Raw genomic sequence first — 22,226 nt, forward strand, 5'->3', positions numbered from 1 at the left:
GCTGGAAAAGTCTGGGAACTTTTTCCACCAGTGTTTTTTTTTTTTTTTTTTTTTTTTTTGCTTTTCCTTGCAAATACACAAATGAAGAATTCCCATGAGAGCCACCAGGTAAACGTGCAACTTCCATACCACCCACTGTTGTGATTTAAGAAAATTTAAAAGACATCATGCAACAGGGTTCAAGCAGAGGGGTTTTTTATTAGGGAAAGGGGAGGGAGGAGTCCAGCCTCTGGAGACAGGAGCAGTAGAAGAGAGGAAAGAGGGTGAGAGAGAGGAGACAGAGAGAGAGAGAGAGAGAGAGAGAGAGAGAGAGAGAGAGAGAGAGAGAGAGAGAAGGATGGGAGGTGGGTGGGGCCCTTTAAAGGGGAACTTGGTGCATATGTACAGGTGGTGCTCTTAGTGGCTGCAGCTGAGGGCGTATCCTGTCAGAACCCTAAGGGCAGGTCAGTACAGATGCCTGAATACTAACACCCACTCCACACAGAAAAACCCAAGATATTTGAGGGTGGGGTCCATGAGCTTCTCTTTCTTATGACAGTCTTGCATTTCCCCATAACACTGTTGAGAAGAAACCTTGTGAAGTAAGAACAGCAGTGTCTGAGATAGGGCTACTCTTGCCGTGGTGTGACTAAGTACTATTACCAAAAGCAAGTTGGGGAGCAAAGGATTTACTTTGCTTATACTTCCACATTATTGTTCATCATGAGAGGAAGTCGGGACAGGAGCTCAAACAGGGCAGGAGCCATCAATGCAGAGGCATGGAGGGTGCTGCTTACTGGCTCGCTCCCCATAGCTTACTCAGTCTTCTTTCTTATACAATCCAGGACCACCAGTCCAGGGATGGCACCATCCACAATGGGCCCTCTTCCATCAGTCACAAATTAAGAAAATGCCCTACAGGCTTGTCTACAGTTGAATCTTATGGGGATATTTATTCAATTGGGGTTCCCTCCTCTCACGTGACTCTAGCTTGTATCAAGTTGACATAAAATTAGTCAGCACAAACAGCAAAGGCTAAGATGCCAGAAACAAGAGACTGGACCTATACAAGGATATGTTTTCTACACAGACTTGTGATAATCTATTGCCCTGTGGCCAGTAGAGACTAGAGTGAACCTTGTCTCATCAAGTCTTCTTTGGACGGGAAGCCACTTCTTCTCAGTCCACTGTGTTTACCACTAGCGAGGCAGCAGCTTCTGATGGGCTAGGAAAGACAGGTTTCCATCCTTCCTCCCTAGTCTCTCTGTCTGGGGCAGAAGTAACTTGAGCATTCAAGCATGATCTAGAAATAACCAGTGGCTTTTACTATGGTGAGTCGTTTTCTTCCCACTGTTATCTGGAAGCTGAAGATAGGAGCTCCTGCAGCTTTCAGTGGCTTCCTTCCTCTACAACAGGACAAGGGATGAGAATGGGCAGGTGACCCTTCAATCTGACAGTCTGCATAATTCCTCACCAATCCATGGAGCCCTGGTCATGGGCTTTCCATCCTTGACCCATGCACTATCCTTGCTTTTCTATCCACTAACTACTGCTTACCTGCTACTCTGGTACAGATCATTTGCATCAGATTGGTCTTGAGATGCTTCCCTCTGGGCAAGGTCACCATGTCTGTTTTCTGCCCTGATGTTGCCTCAAGACAAGGCATCACAGAGAGATACAGATTTGCTGCCCATCCCCATGACTTACACAAAGGTACAGCCAACTACAAACGGACAGCATTTGTTTAAGGAAATGATGCACCTGTGTGTAGCTCAATGGTGAAGCATGTGCTGAGCATGTACAACCCTGGGTTCAATCTCTGACAGCCACACTCAATAAACCATGACTATTGGACATGTACAGCCCTTATCAGTACCCCCTAAATACAGCAAACACCTATTTATACTGCATTTGCATTGTGTTCCGTATTATGAATAATGGTAGATGGTGTAAAGAATATAAAAAATCTGTAGGTTCCATGCACTATGACAGCATTTTCTAAGAGGGACTAAAGCATCTGAAAACCTGGGGATCATGAAAACAGCCCCCTACAGATACCAAGTGAAAACTGTACTCAGCAATTTGTGTGACTGTTCATTCCTGGATAATTCTAGCAGTTCATTTTTCATGAGCAAATGAGTGCAATATTTGTGCATCCTCAACTTCACAGAAGTGTAGTCAAGAAAAAACGAAGACATGTAAAAGGAAGTAAAAATGGGGTGGGAGTGTTCATGTTGGTGGTTCACATTTATTTGTGACCCACACTCTGCTCCCTCTAGTAAGTCTGCCTGTAGGCTATGGCTGTTTAGAGGTCATTACCCCAAGTAAAGCTAACTGGTGGACTGTTAAAGCTTTATTCTTCTAAGAAACACCGGTCTCTTTTGTCTCTGTAGAAGCCTCACTGGTGTATAAACATGGGCTTAGACTGCCCTCTAGTGAACACCCAGAGCATCTGCGCATGCCTATGACCGCCCAGACTTTTGGAGGGAAATGAACTTAAAAGCCAAGCATGTAAAGATCCCTAGAGGCTTCAAAAGACAAACAAACAAATCGGCATATCGTTTTCTTACAGAACTATCTGTAATATTATTAAATTCAAGTTATCACTGATAGTGAGACAGAAAAGTATTTTCATATTTAAAAAAAATGAAGACATACAACTGTTTCAAACATTGCTTAACAACAGGGCATGTGGGGAGCAATAAGACACACTATCTGATGCCATCACCATGCAGACATCCTAGAGTAACTTATGCACACCTAGATGCTTAATGCTGTTTACTATGTGGCCTCTTGGTGAATGATGAGGCAGTAAATGAAACCTGAGGTGCTGATGGTATAGTGCCTAAGCTCTCGCTGTGTAGCCCAGGCTGGCCTTGAACTCACTCATGCCTTGGCCTCCAGAGCACTGGGATTACAGGGCATGCTATCACATGGGGCAAACTTTTTTTAAAAGTGGAAATGCTTTATAATAGTATGTAACACATACCCACAACAGAATAATTTACCATCCTAGAGTATTAGGTATTCCATATCATTCTATGTGCTGTCCTTTAATGTGATTGATAGTGCAGTAGGCCTGCCTACACCCACAATGCTACAATCATGTAGGAATGGGTTGTGCCATGATAGCTGTTACAGCAGCAGCTATGATATCCACAGGGATACAAGTGTTCCCTCTCACTCTAATCCTGTGAAACTACTACCATATATGCAGTCTTCCCCTCGCTAGATAGAATGTTAGGCATCACAGTTCGTTCTGTATTACCCCTGTATATGAACATACTGAGTGTCATATATATGTATCTACATCTAAATGAGCTATAAATCAAATATGTTTTACCCAACATGATTTATTAATATTGTAATTTACTTTGATATTGTTCACTTGGTGTCACGTGAGACTTCCCTGGAGTTGAGCAGCTTCACACACTCCCTACATGGGGGGCTGTATTCTGCTTCCCTTCATGGCAACTCTACACAGGCAAGGGCACCAGCCACACTTGGTGCCAGCTGAGAAGGCAAACTCCAGAGGAAAAAAAAAACTTTACTGATGTGAAAGGTCCCAATCAAACAGGTCCCTGACATCTGACACACCCCTCACATCCTGTGGCTTCCCAAGGGGGCCAGGATTTACCAAAATTTCTGAATGGCTATTGAGGTACTCACATTATTCACCTGATAGATGGACTCAGTCTCATTGCTCTCTAGGAACCATGAGCCATGGGCATCTCATATTTATTACATGCAAACTGTGAGACAGCTAATGTTCCAGGAAATAATCACTGCCCTTGAAGGGTTCATGGAGGAGCAAAGGCAATTAGGCTTATGAGCAAACATTGACAGAAAGATGCCAGTGTCTTTAAAAGTTGATCTAGGGCACTGATGGGAAAGAAAAAAAAATGTGTCCCTCTTCGGTGCACCCCTTGCCAGGCCAGCAGTATGACTTTCTCTGTGTCTCTTTCAGTGCCCCTGCATTAAACAACTGTGTAATACAAAGAACTGAAGACATGACAGCCTGGATGAGAGCTTCTATAGCTAACTAAGGCTGGGCATTCCCACTACAGTACTTATCTGTACTGATGACTCAGTGTTATGGCCTGTGATCATATCTATAGCTCAGTGCAATGTTTAGCTGGATCCTCGTTCTAAGCTCCATGAGCTGCGGTCCCCTGAGATAGCAGGCTCAGCAGTCATTGGTAGGATTCAGTTCTTCAGGGGTTGCATACCATCAACTGGAGGCCATCTCATTTCCTGTGTGTTTTCCAACAACACAGCACCTTGCTCATCATAGCCAGAGTCTGTGTACCCGTTTGTGGGATACCTCATTGGTTTTGCAGTGCTTTGTTGGCAAGAAATTACATATTTCTTCCAGCCCCTTCATAAGGAAGGCAAAGGTTAAGAATATGGGGAAATTGGAATCATCTTCTTAGGAATCTGACACAATGTCCAGAAATGCCTGAAGGCCAGCTGGCCAGGTCTTACACAGGTACTGAGAGAATACTAGGACTACAGATTAAGCAAGATTTGGTCTTGTCCTTGAACACCTCTCAAGTGCAGAAACATGGACACATGTACCATAAGGATATAGTCTCCTGAGAGGGAGGACTCCAGGAGGCCAGGAGCAGCTCTGCAGCTTGCTTAGCCTGGATTCCACAGAGCTCACAGGGGAGTCCCAAGGAAGCCAACAGGAGCCAGGCGCCATGTGCATTGTGCCTGGGAGGAGGAGAGAGGACCAAGTCAGGTGTCATACATCATCCCAGGATTGGTCTGCATTTGCTTTCTTGAAAACATTTTAATTTAATTTCTGAACGTGTATATAGACATGTGTCGACCTTGTATCTTAGTACTTTGTAGAGTAGTCTTTTTGACTTGGGAGCCACCACCTGCAGTACTGTTGTTGGAATTCATTCTGCCAATAGTTTTGGGGTACTGGCCTTAGGGCATGGCCAGGGGGTGCCACAATGGATAGGTCGGAGAAGAATGCACTCATTCTCTCTTGCTCTGGCTCATGCTTGGTGTGGTCAGACCCCAAGGGACAGAGAGGTGGGATCAGTAACGATTTCTGTTTTGCTCTGTATTCGTGAGTTTTGTCTCTCCATAGCACCCCTTAATAAATCGATTTTGTTACCTCTGTGAGTTCATGCTTCATAGTACCAAGTAAGAAAACCATAAATTGTTCAAGAGCTGCCTCCCAGCTGCAGCAGGCACTTCCCCTTCAGCCTTTGCCAGTCCATGTTTGAGAACAAGGTCCCTTTGCTGCTGCAGAAAGGTCCATGCTCATGTCCACGTCACTGTACATCCTCTCTGCTGTTCTTGAGGGTGGGAAGGCAACAGTATTCCTCCTGCTGGAGATAAGACCACCTCTGCCTGCCCCCTGGGCCTGGGGGGCTGGGGACCAGGCAGTTTTCTGTCCTATTACCTGGGCACTACGATGTCACTCCAACATTGTACCACGTTTACAGCGCATCTTTAGTCTCAGGAACATTTTTAGGTCAAAGTGGAGAAGTTAGAGCAATGAAAGAGGATGTCTTAAAGTGTTGCCTGTCCAATAGTCTCCCTGGGACTCTTGAGGGTTCCTTACTCACCAAAGGAATAGAGATAATTAATTCCCACCAAAGGTTTGGCCTATCTGACTTCAAAGTTGTAGGAATCCAGATACAGTTAAGGTGAAGGTGGCTTGGGATGTCACACCTATGGGTGGTACCAACCAGAGCAGGACCCAGTACAGAGACAGAATCCGTTTTCTGTTGTAGTAACTGACAATTTATAAAGAATCTAGTTTGTTCAGCTATGGTTCTGGAGGCTGAGAGGTCCGACACAGGGGGTTATACATGGATCTGATAATGGAGACTGCAGAATCCCAAGGTAGTGCAGGGCAACACACGGTGACACAGCAATTATGCTAGCCCAGGCTTCTCCTCTCCTTAGAAAGGCCTTATAAAATTATCATCACTGGGGCCCCAACCTCTTGCCTGCATTTAATATCCATCATTCCCAAAGGCTGCCTGTGTCTGAACTCCACCAGCTCTTGAGTTTAACGAAGAGGTTTCTAATACTGGAATTTTGTGGGACATCTCTCCACCAGAGCGGTGCCATGAGCTTGCCCTAATTAGCCCATCAACCTGCTGTCCTACTCCACCCTACTTGTATCAAACACTCTATGCTTCTTTCAAGCCCGTGTTCCTTCTCCCCATGCAGGTGTGGCGGGCTGGGGCTGGTGCTGGCCAGTGCAGGCTTCGGTATGCTGACAGCACCCATTATTGAGCTGCACAACCAGAAAGGCTACTTCCTGCACCACATCATCTTCGCCTGCTGCACGCTCATCTGCATCATTTGCATCCTCCTGTTGCCCGAGAGCAGGGACCAGAACCTGCCCGAGAACATCGCCAACGGGGAACACTACACGAGGCAGCCATTGCTGCCACACAAGAAGGGTGAGCAGCCACTGCTGCTCACCAACGCGGAGCTCAAGGACTACTCGGGCTTGCACGACGTGGCTGCAGTGGGTGATGGGCTGTCAGAGGGGGCCACTGCCAATGGCATGAAGTCCATGTAGCTTGCTGGGCCACACCACCATTCCACCAGTCCCCTGGGGCTTGAAGGGCTGGGGAGAGTTTGCACACAGATTTGTAGACCAGAGAGAAGATACATACCTGTGGGAGGAAGTCCAACTCTGCTGCTGACTCCACTCAATCGTGAGACTTACTACTGGTGTGGGGAATTCTGTCTTTCCAGACATCCAAGGAACAGATCTGAGAAATCAGGGTGTTTGGGAAATAACCCTTTGAAGACTTTTCTTTTCTGCCATTAAATGTTTGTATTTATTTTGGTCATTTTTACGAGAAGCACTTTATTCCCTTCCCTCTCGCTGATCATGAAGTGGAACCTTCTTCAGGAGCGAGGCAGGGCCACTCAGAGGAAGTCCCTGTAAGTGACCAATGCAGTGGCCAGTCCCCTCCCTGGAGGCCAGACTCAATCTCCTTCTCCAGTCAAGGAGACAGAGGTCATCTGTAGGCCAGGACCCCTACCTCCAGGCTCACTGCGGCGGACAGCTTTGGCTCTCAAAGCGGAGCATTCTTGGGACTACATTTTAGACAGAGGAAAATGTACATGAATTGGGTTTTTTTCTATAGTCTGTATATTTTACAGTTGTGTTATTTCCTTTCTGTTTGTAAGGTAGTTTCCATCCCATGTTTTGGGAAAGCAGCCCCAAGTGTCATTAAGAGCCAGCTTAATCTTCCTTTCCTTCAGGATCATCCTTTTGTACTTGATCTGGAAGTTTTTTGTGGGGAAACTTCCATACGTCACCAGAAATCCTACAAGATGAGAAAGCACCAGTTTCCTGACACTGGGTTTGCTTAGTTGAGTTCACAGTAGCTATTGTGTTGAGGTCTGAGACGTTTGTGTCTACTAAGACACTTTCCCAGACTGAGTTCCAGCAGCAAAGGTCCCTCCTCCCCAGTCAGCTCTGTTGCCAGCACTACTTGAAAATGTGGTTACTTTCAGAACTCCAAACAACAGGAAAATAACCGAAATAGACAACTAAGGCAAATCCCTGGAGGGAGCCTTGCTCTCCCGCACATGGCCGCCACCCACATCTCCAGCACACACCACAGAGAGCTCCAACTTGGATGGCTGTCACTCTGACATCACAACAGTGCCCACAGCACCCGGAGGCGGTCCACCTCATGTCTTCCTCAATGGCTTCCTGCCTGTCACTCACTCAGCACAAAAGGGCCCTGGGCAGGAGTGCAGGTTGCTCACAGGCAAGTCCACGTGGCCTCTAGTCCCTTAAAGGCAGCAAGAAGTGAGAGAAAGCAATAACTCACCAAAGCTCAACTCCCATCCTGTGCCAGCCTCCCAGGATGTCCCTATCTGTATCCCTCATCTTGTCCCAGACAGCAGGGCACCAGGGCTGCTGAGAAACCAGCCTCTGGACCTCTTGCAGCAGCGGAGGCGCCAGCTTCTCTGGGCATCGTGGCTCCTTCTCGACCATCTGCCTTGCCTTTTGCCATGTGTCTCTACCATGTGTTCTTCTGGGGAAATCACGGTCTCAGGCCTGTGTAGGCAACTAAGTGACTTCTGAGTGACAGTTGCTAGAATTCAAAGGCCAGAACAGTTGAATTTATCCCCTTCCAGCTCCTTGTCTGGTCTGCTTCTTACAGTCTCACGTGCTTCTCTTGCCCATTTGATAGGTACTTCAGCAGAAGCCAGCTGTCTTGATCAAAACTTCATGAGGGCAATGATGTGATATGCCATGTTTCCAGCACCTGGCCTGTGTTCTCTTCAATGCCTGGGGTCCTGAGTGCTTTGCTTGAGGGCCAGTGTCTAGGAGGGAGGCTATTGCCTAGTCCCCGCTACCTGCTCCAAGTCCAGCTTACTTTCACCCTCCCTGGTCTCTTAGTCATCTCCCTCCCAAGCCCTGATGTTAGCACACATCTTCTTTCCAGATCCTCTCTACATCTGTGCAGCCTTTGTGTGCCAAACTTGTAAGATACCTTTCACCTTTCCCGCCACCAAGTCACCTGGCAGCAAACTCTTGTCAAGTACAGAATGAGACATGCCCATGGTGGAGAGAAGTCTCACACTGGCTGTGCTGTCCCTCTTAAGAGCACTGCAGAAAGAACTGGGGGGTGGGAGGGTGGGCAAGGTACAGCACTTCCAAACTTCTTCCCAAGGTCTCCAATCTCCACCTTATATGGTATAAGCACTGGGCCAACACAGGCAGTGCTAATGGCTGCAGCAATCAGAACCAACCTGTCAGGGATTAGCAGAGAAGCTGCCATGGAGGCAGGGGCCAGGGGCTCACCAGCCAGAGGAAGTTCAGAAGGCTGACTGCTGGCAGTGTCTTGACCCTCATGTGGCAACTTCAGGGGGAACATTAAGTGGTTCCGTTTCTGCTTCAAGGATGGATACCTGAAGTTGCTAAAACACCTCATGAAAGGTAGCCAAAACAGGAAAGCTTGCTTGTAGGCAAGTTTGCTGTGTGATCTGATCAAGTTAGAAAGGCAGCAGCAGGAAAACCAGGCCTCAGACTCTGGGCTAGCTCCGTAGGAAGATGGCCACAGCCTAGCTCCCTGGTACCAAGCTGCCATCCCTGAACTCAGTCCCATGCTCCTGTGGGTAGTTGCTTCTCAGGCACTGGTCCTTTGTGTTGGGCCCCTCCATCCCTGGGGAACATTAGAAGGTTTGTAGTCCTGCTGTCCACGCATCTCTGCACCTGTTTTCATAACACGCACAAATGTGAACACCCCAGGCAAGGCTGGATCAGTTCTTCGTTTCACTCTTTATTAAGTCGAATATTATGAAATTTCTAATTATTAGCACCCAAGACAAATAGGAGAAAGGTTTAGATGTTTTTGTGTTTTAAGACTATAATCACCTATAACTGGAGGACAGGGCTGACAAATGAGTTTGGCCACAAAATGCAAAGCAAGCAAAACCAGACCTCATAAAGGGAATATCACACGCAGTCATGACCACGTCCCAGAGCCAAACGAGAAGTCCCTGAACTGGAAGTGCCATTCAAAGAATCCCATTACACACCATTACACACCCAAACCCTGGGTGGCACACAGGTTGAGGGAGGCCCACACTTCAACTCCTCCTTGTTCTGAAGGCTACCACCTCACTCTGATGTACTGTGTGTGTTTTGGAGCAGTATGGTGTGTTGTGTCTAGTGAGGAACACTCCCCTACCTCTGTCCTCTTTGCAACCCCAGCGTGCGTGCTTTTCCTCTAGGAGCCGCGTGACTATTCGTGTCGATGGGGGTGGTACCTGTTCACAGCACAAAGTTATGCTGAGCTCTGAACTGCCATTCACAGCTGCGTGTCTGCATGGTGTCGCATCTGTTGTACCTTTGGGGAAAATTTGTATGTAAATGTACAGAAATAAAAATGTTGCCCCATTAACAGATTTCCTCTGGAATGTCTTCCTGCCTCACCTGCTGGTATGCACAAGGGCATTTCACTACCACTGAGGACGAGTAACAAAACCCTCCGTGTTGACCAGACCTCTCTGCGTCACTACTTTCAAGGCTTCTTCTGTCAATGGCTTCACTTGCCCTGGGGACGGTGGGGCCTCTCTTCTGCTTGAAGAGTCCTAGTCTTAGAAGGTAGTCAGAGGGTGAGACCGTATTCAACTTAAATGTTTATGTGATTCTCAAACCATCTGAGAGTTCAGCACATTGAAGAGGGATTTTTTTTTTTTTTTTTTTATCTCATCTGTGTTCTGCTAATCCATGGCCTGAGGATTCCTAGAGAGGTCGAGGAATGACTCTACACTGTGATTCTCTGAGGAAAGACTGGTAATCCAAAACTCTCTTCTCTACTGTAGTATTTTTTAACAAGAAATCAATATTTCTTTAATAAAGCGTTTATACCAAACTCTTCTCTCCATAGCTGATTGTGTGTTACTTACTATTCTGTCCCAGAGAGCTGTCCACTGGGCTTCCCACACTGCAGAAACACTGGAGAGGCCTCAGAGGTTGGCAAGCAAAGCCATGTAGGAGGCAACCCTCGGACCACCGACATTGTTATTCTTAAATGCCCTTATTCCCGCCCCTGCTGGCTCAGTGCAAAACTCTTGGCACTGTACAAAACAATAGGTCCTGGACTGTCTACCTCTCAATGCAAGAGGGTCCAGGAGATCCCAAGGATTACAAAGCTCTTTAGCGGTGGCGGTCATTTTTGTCAAAACATGGTTCTCAGCACATAAACCTCAGGTGGAAAAATCACTATTAGAGCCCAAGCAGTAGCCAATAAAATGCTAAGGATTAAAAATGGCCAAAGGGCAGGGACTAGGGAGAAAGGAAAGTCAAGGTGACAGACAGTAAGAGCAAAGGGGCCTGAGGCACTGGTGTCCATAAAACGAAGTTAAAGCCAACACTGACACCCATCACACACTTTACAGCTTGCAAAGCATTTCTACACACTTAACCCAGCAAACTAAGGATTACTGCCATTTCTCAGATAGACAGAACAGCCCAAAAAACTAGACTCCATGGAGCTCACAAATCTAGAAAGCTTCAAATGCAGCTTTAAAAACACAAGTAGGGTGCCCAGGCAAGGCTTAGAGTGAATACTTGGAGAGCACCCAGAAGACTGATCTATCAGTTCACAAGACAGGAGCCTCGGGACCTGCCACACGCTCCTACAGCATAGCCACTGTGCCTCTTACTCTTACGTGTGGAACAAAGCTGTTTCTGATTCCACTTTCGCCCCTTTTTTTAGCACTAAACAGTGAGGAAGTGTTTGTTGTCTGCCCCTTTTCTTCCGGTGCCTATCGGTCTCTAACGCCCACACTGAGAGGAGAAAGCCCAGGAAAGAAACGCTTTAAAGCAAAGTATGAATGCAGCCTGAGACAAAACCCAACCTGTTTATTGAAGCGTAGTTTATACACAAGTTACAAACTCTTCCTTCTGCCACTCAGAACTTCTCCGGAAACGTCTCCATTTCTTCCTTGATCCTGTTTTCTACGAGTAAGGTGAAGTTACTGTCTGTGTTGGAGAGGTTGTAGCTGACAAACACCTGTTTACTGGTCTTCCTGGCTAAAAAGAGAAAAACACGTTGACAGCTACAACCAAAATACCCCGAGTCCATGTTCCACAAACCTGCCTAGAGCTGGGAAGTGCTTAGAATGAGACTGGGATTTGGAGAAGACTTCTCAAGGGCTGAACATGCAAATGGACATCTAGCCCCCTCTGGAGCAGTAGATTTAGTACTGCAGCAGCAGCTTTAGCTTACTTAGCATGAACTGCAGAGTCTCCAGCCCTTCCCGACTCCCGCAGTAGAAAGATAGTGTTGGGTGGGGCTAGCAGTCAATGCTCAGAAGCTCTCAAGCGTTCACACTAGTATCTGAGAACCATTACTTTACATGGGGCTTTGGGCTTCAAAGCTTTGGGGATTTTGTTATTTCAAAAACATTAAAAGATTGACATTCTCCATCGCCACTGCCTACCTCTATCATTTCCCACTCTCCTTCTAGGAGTAATGTTTTCTTTATGCATGTGTGTGCATTTTCTAAAACCAATGATGGAAATGCAAAAATGAAGCTTGGCCTCATCCGGAAGTCAATTCCCTGAGCAGGAGCAGGCAGCAAGCCCAAGCCAGTGTTTCATTCAGCAATGCCTGGACAGTGGCCTGATCTCTTCTCTCACCCATGCCCAGGGCACAGGAAGAAACTATTTTCACCTATCAGAACACTAATCTTTCCCTCTAGTCCAGTGACCTTGCCCTCCTCTCCAGGCAGAAAAACAAGGAGTAAGGCTAGGGTAGCCACAATACCATGACAAAAGCCTGCTGAAGGATGATGCACTGAGCTTCATCAGGGTGCTGACTCTGTCCCCCTCTGCAACTTTTTCTTTTGTTTTGGTTTGGTTTTGGTCCGTTTGTTGTTTTTGTCAAGACAGGGTTTCTCTGTGTAAAGCCCTAACTGTCCTGGAACTAGCTCTGTAGACCACTCTGCCTCTGCCTCCCAAGCCCTGGGGTTAAAGGCATGCTCCACCACCCACTCTGCAACTCTTACCTGCAGTCGAAGGAGGGTGTAAGCAAGGCAGAGGCAAAACTACCTTCAAGCCTGGGTCTTTCTCTGCTCCACCACAGTCTGAGACCTCTTTGGGCTCAAGATCCTCCTTTGTAAATCAAAGGCAATTAGGCTCTGACTCTCAAAGACGTTTTAATTATTTTCTTTATTAGATATTCAAGACTGTGTGTTTGGTTTGTTTGGGGCTTGTTTGTTTTTAGATAAAAGGATCTTGGGGAATATTCCATTGACAGGGCAGCTGATGTGCCTATAGAACAGCCTAGCCTCTGCCCTGACAATAGCTGGGTAAACTGTATGGCTCATGAATTACATCTCAATAAAGCTGAGTTTTATTTTGTTTTGGGCTTTTAGTTTTTGGAGACAATGTTTCCCTGTGTAGCCTTGGCTGTCCTGGAACTAGTTCTGCAGATCAGGATGGCCTCAAACTCAGAAATCTATTGACCTCTGCTACAGAGTGCTGGGATTAAAGGCAAATACAACCATCTCCAGCTCTGTTCTTTCCCTTTACTTTTTGTTTTTGGTTTTTTTTTTTTTTTTTTTTGGTTTTTTTTTTTTTTGTTTTGCTTTGTTTGTTTTTTGTTTTTGAGACACAGTTTCTCTGTATAACAGCCCTGGCTGTTAGAAGTAGCTCTATAGACCAGTCTGGCCTCCAACAGCCTCTGCCTCCCAAGTGCTGGGATTAAAAGTGTGAGACACCAGGCCCAGTGTGTTTCTTTTCTTTTCTTTTTAAGGATGTAAAAACATAAATAAATGAAAGGATGTAGTCAGACATACTGGCACACATATGTAATTCCAAATTCTAGCAATGAGAGAGAGGTGGGAATCTAGCCCTATATTTTAGGCCAGCCAAATCCAGGAAGTTAGAAGCTGTCTTTAAAAGGAGGAGGGCATCTGGACAGAGGCAGTCGTTCAGTTAGCAGAGAAGACAGTGCCTTACAATGGCTTGTAGCACTTCGTTGGGCCATCTACCAGTTTGCTGCATGCATGTGCTCAGGGGTCCCAGTGTTCTGCTCAGCCCAAGGAGTGGGCAGGGAGACCCTAACGCGGTTAAATAAGGATCAGGATAAACAAATAGGCCGAATAGATGTTTATTCAGGGAGAAATAACTTACAACCTAGACAGATGAACACCAGGAAATTCTACCCGATCCTCTCCTGTCCGAGTCAGGCCAGAAAAAAAGCCTTTCCTGCCCCCCCCCCCCACCTCCTTCCACAGGTCACTCCGCCCATGGCTCCACCCCCCCAATGGGCGTGGTCAGTGCCACAGACGGACTTTCTCACTACAAGACCCAACAAGCTTCCCTGCCCCAGCCACCTCTCCCTTCCCCATCACATTCCCTTAGGTGCAGGAGGGAGTCTGGGACTTGCTAGTTTAGACAATGATCTGAGAGCTAGTTTAGACAAGATGGTGAGATCCACGATGGCCAACCAGAAAGGGGCCATAAAATCACTGCAGTGCTTGGTCTGTCTTCTCAGTGGCAGTGGCAGAGCCTTCCCTCTCCCCACAGGGGCCCACTGTACTGTAGTTCTGGTCAGTCTAATTGTTAAGGGGGCCACTGTGTCTTTGGCTCAACCTTCCAGGTCCATTCCTGAAAGTTGGTCAGAGCCCAGGATTTCCTCCTGCATGCAAAGCTGTGGTGCAATGCTTCCATAGCCACCGGGAACCCTGCAGCCCAGCTCTTACCCATCTACGTTCATCTTCCATAGCTTTATTACATGTTACTGATACCTGCCCAGGTCCAAGAGACCAGGCAGCCCGGGACTTTGCAGAGCGAGTCCTTAATCTGAGCTCTGTGCAGCACCAGACCTTTCAAAGATGCCAGCAGTCATGCCAGGTCACCGAGTTACTTTGTACAAAAGCTGGTATTAGGCCTCTATCTCATATTCTCCAGCCAACTTTGCTTTTTTTTTTTTTTTTTTTTTTTTTTTTGGCATTAAAATCATTGCTGGCACATATGAGGCTATGTTGAAAAGGCGAAGGCAGGAGAATCATGAATTTGAGGCCAGTCTGGGTTATACCTTAGGGCCTGAAGAGATGGCTTAGCCACTAAGGACACATACTGTTCCTGCAAAAGACTGGAGTTTAGTTCCTAGCACCTGTGCCGGGTGGCTCAAAACTACTTGTGACTCCAACTTTGGAGGATTCAGCACTCGGGTCTGGCCTCCATGGGCACCGCACTCCCATGAACATAACCCATACTCAAACATACACATATGCGCATTGAAAAATATAATCTTTAACAACAAAATAAACATGCCAAACAAAATTATGCCACCCTTCTCTACCAAGGACTGTCATTGCAAGTCAACGAGGCATCCTGTCCCCACACAGACATTTCCCTCAACTCTAAGTGAACACGAGCACATAATAATCTGCTTGACATAAGTATGTTTAAAGAAACACAAGGAAGCACTTAGAAGCAAAGGAGATCATGTCCCCCACTGACTTTCACATGATTCACAGGGGAGAAAATGTAAACACAGAAAGGGAAGGACAAATACGACAAGTCTTGGTATAGGCTCAGCAGAAATTCTTTCCTATAAACTCAAAAGTACTTCCTAAGAAAGTTTCCAAAACAGCTCATGAGTCAGGTCTGTTTCCAGGCTAGGACACTGAAAGCTCCTGTGACCTCTGTTCTCCCTGACCTGACCACAGGACACAAGAAGTCTGGAGCCTTCCTAAATTGGTGCTGTTCCCCCTGGGCTGTGTACTAGCTGCTCCTGTGTAGGTGACTGAAAGCAACAGACCTTCCCACTTGTCAAGGTGATAACACTTTTCTTTGCACAACTCCAAACACAACAGCTGTATGAGCTTCTAAAAACTGGTGACTGGGCTCTTTCCCACCACATCCTTTGGATTCAGGGACCTTACATAAAGACTGAGACACTGATGACAGCACCCTGTGCATATCAGCCATGGGCAACTGGGGCTAGGGACCACGGAACACAGGTTACTCTTATCTGAATCACCTGAGTAACTGTAATTAAAAGGAAAAAAGGCACACGTGGGAAGAGTGGAGCCTTCCACCTCATGCTTTTCTTTTAGTCACCTACTCTACTCTGCATTCCCTTCACCAAGCTCTGAGTGTCCTGTGCTGAGCCTGAGAAAGTCCTTCCTGCAGTAGTGACATCTGCCACAGGCTCCACAGAAATTGCCATGAGGCCCAGGGAGCCACTGTGAGCAGCTGCCCCTGGGCAAGATTCATTCTCTCCTACAAGAAAATAAATCAGTTCGTAGATTCAAAGGGGGAGCCAGGAAAGACGTGGGAGTTCCGAAAAGATCCCTGGGATCATGGTGATACTGAGACAGCAGGGACAGGTACATGTAGATATGTCCCATCGCAAGACCCGAAGGACGGAAGTCTGCTTCCAACAGTAATGAGGCAGTTGTCCCAAATATGAAGATTCTTTACTACTGAGGTCATTTGCCCCAGGACATGAAACAGTGGGTCACATGTGGCTGGTGTCAAGCACTAGCTGTAGGTACATACCTAAGCGCTGGGCAAGGCCAGTGGAAGTTGTGTCAGAAGTATCTCCAAAAAGGGAAGTGCACACAGGAATGGGGTCCTAAAAAGAAAAAGAAAAAAAGGAGTATACTGTGGATGCTCCTCAGCCAGGCAACTTTGGGTTCCACACAGGGTGTCAGGGCAGGAAGAGGATATACGAATGTCCCCTGAGGCTGGCATCTGCCAAACCAGATAACCCCACCACAGAAGAGGTAGTAAAATCAGGGCAAACAGAAACCACCTGCAATGGGATCCATGGAGCTGTAAGCAGATTCTAGGACCTATCTCACATAAAAGGATTGTTTTTGTATCACAAACTCCAAGGAACGCTGAAGGGCAATCCAACCAGAATGGAAGCAAACGAAGGCATTAGGGCCACAGCAAGAAATGTGCCGAAGTCTGAGTGCCTGGTCCAGTTGCTCTCTGCTGAGAAGCAGAGTCCTGCCTCCCTCAGGAAAGCCTACAAGAGTACAGCTCTCATTCCCTGAAGGCTTGTGAAGACTAGTACATGATCTAGGACTCACTGGCTTCCAAACAGCAAAATCAAAGCCTTCTATGAAAGGGTTGACCAATCTTGTTTGGGCTAGGAAGCAATAAAATATAGCACAGTAGTGTGTTTGCCTAGCATGCAGAAGGCCTTGGGTTTACTATCCAGCACCCAACACCCCCCCCCCAAAAAAGAAAGCTTGTTTGAAAAGGAAAATGCCTACTAACTTGCTCTGGGGTTTGGTACCCTTGCCATACTATCCAGGTAGAGGCAATTAAACCAATCACACATCATTTCCTAAGGACTTAAAGTCACTTTCAGAATTTCTTTATTTACATAGAAAAGAAAAGGTTTTTTTAAAAGGCAGGAAATAAGCAAACCCATTTCTGACCTTTTTTTAGCTGAAAAAGATACAAAAGTATAATGGTAAACCTGATGTTTACAGACTCTGAGTTGGACATTTAGCTGAAAACATAACAGTACTTACGCTTAAGCCTCCCAAAGTAAATCTACTTTACCTGATGGGTTTGTTGCACTAAAAACAAAAATTTAAACCCCATCTTGCTACTGTTCTTAATGTAGTTTGTTACTTTCAAATAGGTCATTGGTCTCTCAGAAGACACATGCTCAAGGCAACATTTACTAAAGAGCACCTCCTTTGACTCCCTGCCATAGGTCAGGAATACCTTACATCCCAGGCAAGCCACCCCACCACTCCCCAAGGGCTGCTTAGGCTCAGCATCATCCTCTCTGGGTACCAAAACCCCTGCTGCTGTCAAGACAAACCAGCTAGAGAAGTGGCTTCATCCTGTGATTTCCGTTCTCTATTGTTTGTTGTGGACATACAAGTTTAGCAGCAAGGGAAAGAAAACCACACACACACACACACACACACAGGCACTGTCCTCCATGGACCAGCACACCTTTTCTAGGAATGATCAGATTGTAAATAGTTTAGGTTTCAGTGGCCCCAAGCCCTCTAGTAGAACTGTTCAGTCCTGCCATCAAAGCACAAAAGCTAGCACAGTCTCCACCTACATCAATAGATGTGGCCACATTTAGTAAAACGTGGTTACATTAGTCAGTCCTGTCTGACTGGCTACAATTTAGGACTCCCTGAAGAAGTCTCAACCATTATCCAAATGACTTAATGAGCAGCCTGAGAGGCACGAGGCACTAGACATAAATGTCACTTTAGAACACTAAAACTTCAGAGGAGGCCAGCACTGCAGGAATGACTGGGCAGGAAGAGAAAACAGGCCCTGTAGGGGTCACCAAAGTCTCAGGATCAAATTCTGAGTTCATCTTGAAGAGTCTTTAGCAGAAGAATGGCAATGTCTGACCTGTCTTATTTTTTTTCCTGTATGTATGCATATATGTACATGCATGTTCCTAAATGCAGGTACAAATGCATGCACACTTGCATACATACACACACACACACACACACACACACACACACACACACACACACGCTCATCAGAGTATAGGGAGCCTTTATCCAATATGCATGGTGTATTCCAAGAAGAGACAAGCTGGGGATTCCACTCAGTGTTGGAGCACTTATATAGCATATCAAGGCCTGAGAGGAGGAGGTGTTAGAGCAAGAGCCCTCTCAAAAGAGGAGACATCCATACAGACAAGCAGGAGGAAGCAGCCATGTGATGTGGTAAGAAAAACCACAGTGTAGCATCTAACAGCCAAGGGCTAACAAAGATGGCAGCAAACCACTTGAAGCTGAGGGCCCCATTGAACGGGTTTTCCCTCGGTTTTGGTCTCCAGGTTTTGAACTTGGCCTCTCCAGAACTTAGAAAACAACAACGCAGTGCTTTAGCCCACCCCATTTGTGGCACTTTGCTAGAACAGCCTTAGGGGAGGCATGCAGACAGCAAGGAGGAAGCAGAGAGGTTTTAAGTTTTGGGTGACAGACAAGAAGGGGGAGTCACACTAGCTCATGTTTTCAGTGACAGAAGCACCCAGGATTTAACGACTCTGGACACATGAATCGTGAGAGAAGGGGCAAGGACAACCAGATAGCCCTCAGAATAAGTGGGGTTGCCAACACAGAGGAGAAAGGCTGTGGGACCAACAGTGAAGGGGAAAGGAAGTTTGTCTTGAGTCTGTCGGTCAAGTACCTATCCGACATTCACATCTAAGCTCCAAGTTTAGAAAACAAAAAGTATTGCAAACTTTAAACGGTATGGCCAACAAACAAACAAAACACCTGGCCGATGGCAAGCACACACACACACACATTCGGGATGCTGGTGCAAGGAGAGCTTGGGTTCTGGTGGGCTCAGAGCTCAGGGGCTGGGCTGAGTGTCCTTTAGGGTGATGCAAGTTTGCACCAGTCAAGAAGCAGGCCTAGGGGACTCCAGCCCGAGGTATCCAGGGGAAGACCTGAGGATGCGCAGAAGCCCCTCAAGAACCCCTCTCAGGGATGCACGCGGCCAGCCTCACTCCTACTAGTCTCTCTCTTTCCCGTTCCAGACCCTCCCCTGCGGTCCCCACTTGCCACCCAGCACCCGGAACGCTCCCACCAGGGCCTTCGGCCTAGGCCCCGCCCCCATGTCCCCGCCAAGTTCCTGGCCCACCCCCTTCCTGCCCAGGCCCCGCCCACACTCACGTAGCGGCTGCACATGGCCACTGCGAGGTTGCGCAGATGCGGCGTTGCTCCCACCCACAGGAAAAGCGAGTCCGTCAGCCGCATGACGTGGAAGTGGACGAGCTGCTCCAACAGCCTCGCGCTGAAGTTGTGAAGCGACACGTCCGCGCCCGCGACGGCATGCGGCTCCTCCATCCCGCCCGCCACCGGGACTGCAGCACGGAAACCAGGACGGCGCGGGCGGCCAGACCGGAGAGAGCGAGCGCCGAGAGGTCGAACGCTTTCACTTTCAGTTGCGCGCGCCGAGGTGGGGCGGGGCGAGCACGAGGGGGCGGGGCTTAGGAGAAGTTCGGGGTCTGCATCCGAGAGAAAATGCCGCCTCCCCTCGGAGGCTGACAGTGACCTCTAGTCCCTCTGAACTCCCTCTGTCCTTTCCTTTCCCTTCTCCCCGGGAGGGTGCGTTAGTGGGCTGAAGCCAGCCATGCGGCTTCTCTTGCCCAGATAGTTCACTCTGAGTGCTTTAGCAGCCGCTTCCTTCCACTCCCACTCCTGGCTCTCTGCAGCAACAAGCCTTGGGCATAGATAACTCTACTTAACAGTGACAATCCTGGGAGAAAGCTTTAAAAAGGAACTGCATTGACCATGGCGGGAAGGCAGGCTCTTCGGAAACATGCATGCACAACCCCCGTTGCCAACACGGGCCTTGAGCTAACCCTTTAACTTCTCTGGGGCATGGTTTTCTCATGTACAAAATGGATATATGAGTAGGGAGCTTTTAAGATGTGAGAAACAATGGGAGAGTGCGTGGGAAGCCCTGTGGAGTATGGTGATATGCCTGCCCAGGGACCCTTTAATTTTAATCACTGGGATACTGAAGTGTTTGGAATGAGGCCCTTGGTGGGTTGAGAGGCTTATAAACCTTCCTGCCCAGTTTTCAAGCTTTTTACTGCTGTCATGTAAGCTCTAGGAACTGTAGGAGGTTTGCTAAAATCTCCAGTCATTCTAAGTGGACTAAATTGAGATTTAAAAGGGTGACGTAGTTTGAATGTGGCTTGTGGCTCCCTAGTATCCATTGTGAGATGCTTTGGTCCCCATGGAAGATCATGGAATAGTGAGAAGATAAGGCTTTGTCTGGAAGACCTAAGTCACTGAGGACAAGGATGTATTTCTCTGGTAGAGGTCCTGAGGTATTGTTATATTATAAAAGCAACAAACCCAACTATACCCATCCTCTTTCTGCCAACTCTTGAGTTAAGCTGTGACCTCTTCCCTGGTTTGTGCTCCTAAGACTGCCACCTACCATTCACTATTTACTTACTTTGACGACCTCACCGTAACTCAGCCAATGCAGATTCCATGCTCCTGACTCTCCCAGCACTGTTAACTCAAATCCTTCCTCTTTATAAAGTTAATTGCCTCTGGCATTTCATTTTAGTAATACAAAAATGGTAATATGGTAGAGTATTTTTTATAACATTGGTTCTACCTGCTAATTATCAGTGATTCAGGTCATATTTTAACAGCTTTACTATACTTTAGTATAATTCACATAATGGCTGCACATGTTCCAAATATACAAATTAGGGGATGGGAAGTTTGGAGGAAGGGAGTGGGGGGATGGATGTGGCCAAGATACATCATAATCACATACATGTGTGATATTTAAAAAAAAAAAACATTCAAATTGAAGTTTTAAGATCTGTATAATCCATTAGTCAGAATAACAAGTCTGACAGCCCTCTCAAATCCCTGTATGTCACCTGTCCCCTCACCACTAGTCTACATTATTTCTATAAGTTACTGTGTGTTTTCTAGAGTTTTATATAAATAGAATCACACCACATATTTGACCTTTCTCTTGCATCTTTCATAGATTCGAATAATTTCTAGACCCTTCCAGGTTATATGTACCAGCGCCTCACTCCCTTTTATTATATGTACCAGCACCTCACTCCCTTTTATTATATGTACAGTGCCTCACTCCCTTTTATTATATGTACCATGCCTCACCCCCTTTTATTATATGTACAGTGCCTCGCTCCCTTTTATTATATGTACAGTGCCTCGCTCCCTTTTATTATATGTACCAGTGCCTCGCTCCATTTTATTATATGTACAGTGCCTCGCTCCCTTTTATTATATGTACAGTGCCTCGCTCCCTTTTATTATATGTACCATGCCTCACTCCCTTTTATTATATGTACTGTGCCTCACTCCCTTTTATTATATGTACTGTGCCTCACTCCCTTTTATTATATGTACTGTGCCTCACTCCCTTTTATTATATGTACTGTGCCTCACTCCCTTTTATTATATGTACTGTGCCTCACTCCCTTTTATTATATGTACAGTGCCTCGCTCCCTTTTATTATATGTACAGTGCCTCGCTCCCTTTTATTATATGCACCATGCTTCGCTCCCTTTTATTATATGTACAGTGCCTCACTCCCTTTTATTATATGTACCACGTCTCGCTCCCTTTTATTATATGTACAGTGCCTCGCTCCCTCTTATTACCGAGCTGAGCTCCATTGCATGGGAGCCACCACTTGTTTATCCTTTCACAGGCCCATATGGGTCGATTTGGTTGTTTTTCTTGGTTTTACAGTAAAACCGGACCAAACATGCACACAACTAAGTTTCTGTGTGCTTTCATTTCTCATAGATAAAACCTAGGAGTCCAGGGGCTGTTTCCTACAGTTGTATATTTGTGTCTTTTAAGAATCTGCCCAACCATTTCTCTACATGTTTCTTCATTCCCATGGGCAGTGCCTGAGAGCCTCACCCAGATCCATTGCATGCTCATCAGGCAACAACTGCATAGTGCAGCCTTTCTTTTACTGGTAGCCATCCTGATAAGCATATACTGGAATAACATTGCTACAGTGTTACTGTTACTATAATTAGCTTCTTTTTTTTTTTTTTTTTCTCACTTATGGCTGTCCTGGAACTCACTTTGTAGACCAGGCTGGCCTAGAACTCACTGAGATCTGCCTGCCTCTACCTCCCAAGTGCTGGGAATAAAGGTGTGCACACCACCACCCAGCAATTTGCATTTTCTTATTAGCTAAGGGACCTCAGTTCACATCTGTACCAAACACAAA

At 46.7% G+C, this 22,226-nt stretch overlaps 2 protein-coding genes across 3 annotated transcripts in view; one reads left to right on the forward strand and one right to left on the reverse strand.

Annotated features, from left to right (window-relative positions):
- Positions 1 to 6,815, forward strand: part of Slc22a23 (solute carrier family 22 member 23) — a 156,198-nt gene extending 149,383 nt beyond the window's left edge. For both annotated transcript variants that reach the window (XM_051194463.1, XM_051194464.1), the window contains one exon: positions 6,181 to 6,815. In XM_051194463.1, the coding sequence (XP_051050420.1) occupies positions 6,181 to 6,538 (358 nt within the window). In that variant the 3' untranslated portion in view covers positions 6,539 to 6,815. The remainder of the gene's footprint in view (positions 1 to 6,180) is intronic.
- Positions 6,816 to 11,339: 4,524 nt separating this feature from the next.
- Psmg4 (proteasome assembly chaperone 4) lies at positions 11,340 to 19,424 on the reverse strand. Its single transcript, XM_051194465.1, has 3 exons — positions 19,144 to 19,424; positions 16,016 to 16,091; positions 11,340 to 11,530 (listed from the first exon to the last, which is right to left on the reverse strand). Exons 1-3 carry the CDS (start codon positions 19,315 to 19,317, stop codon positions 11,409 to 11,411), a joined length of 372 nt encoding a protein of 123 aa, XP_051050422.1. The 5' UTR covers positions 19,318 to 19,424; the 3' UTR covers positions 11,340 to 11,408.
- Positions 19,425 to 22,226: the final 2,802 nt, after the last annotated feature.

The sequence above is a fragment of the Phodopus roborovskii genome, unplaced genomic scaffold (genome assembly GCF_943737965.1).
Source record: "Phodopus roborovskii unplaced genomic scaffold, PHOROB, whole genome shotgun sequence".
NCBI classification, from domain to species: Eukaryota; Metazoa; Chordata; class Mammalia; order Rodentia; family Cricetidae; genus Phodopus; species Phodopus roborovskii.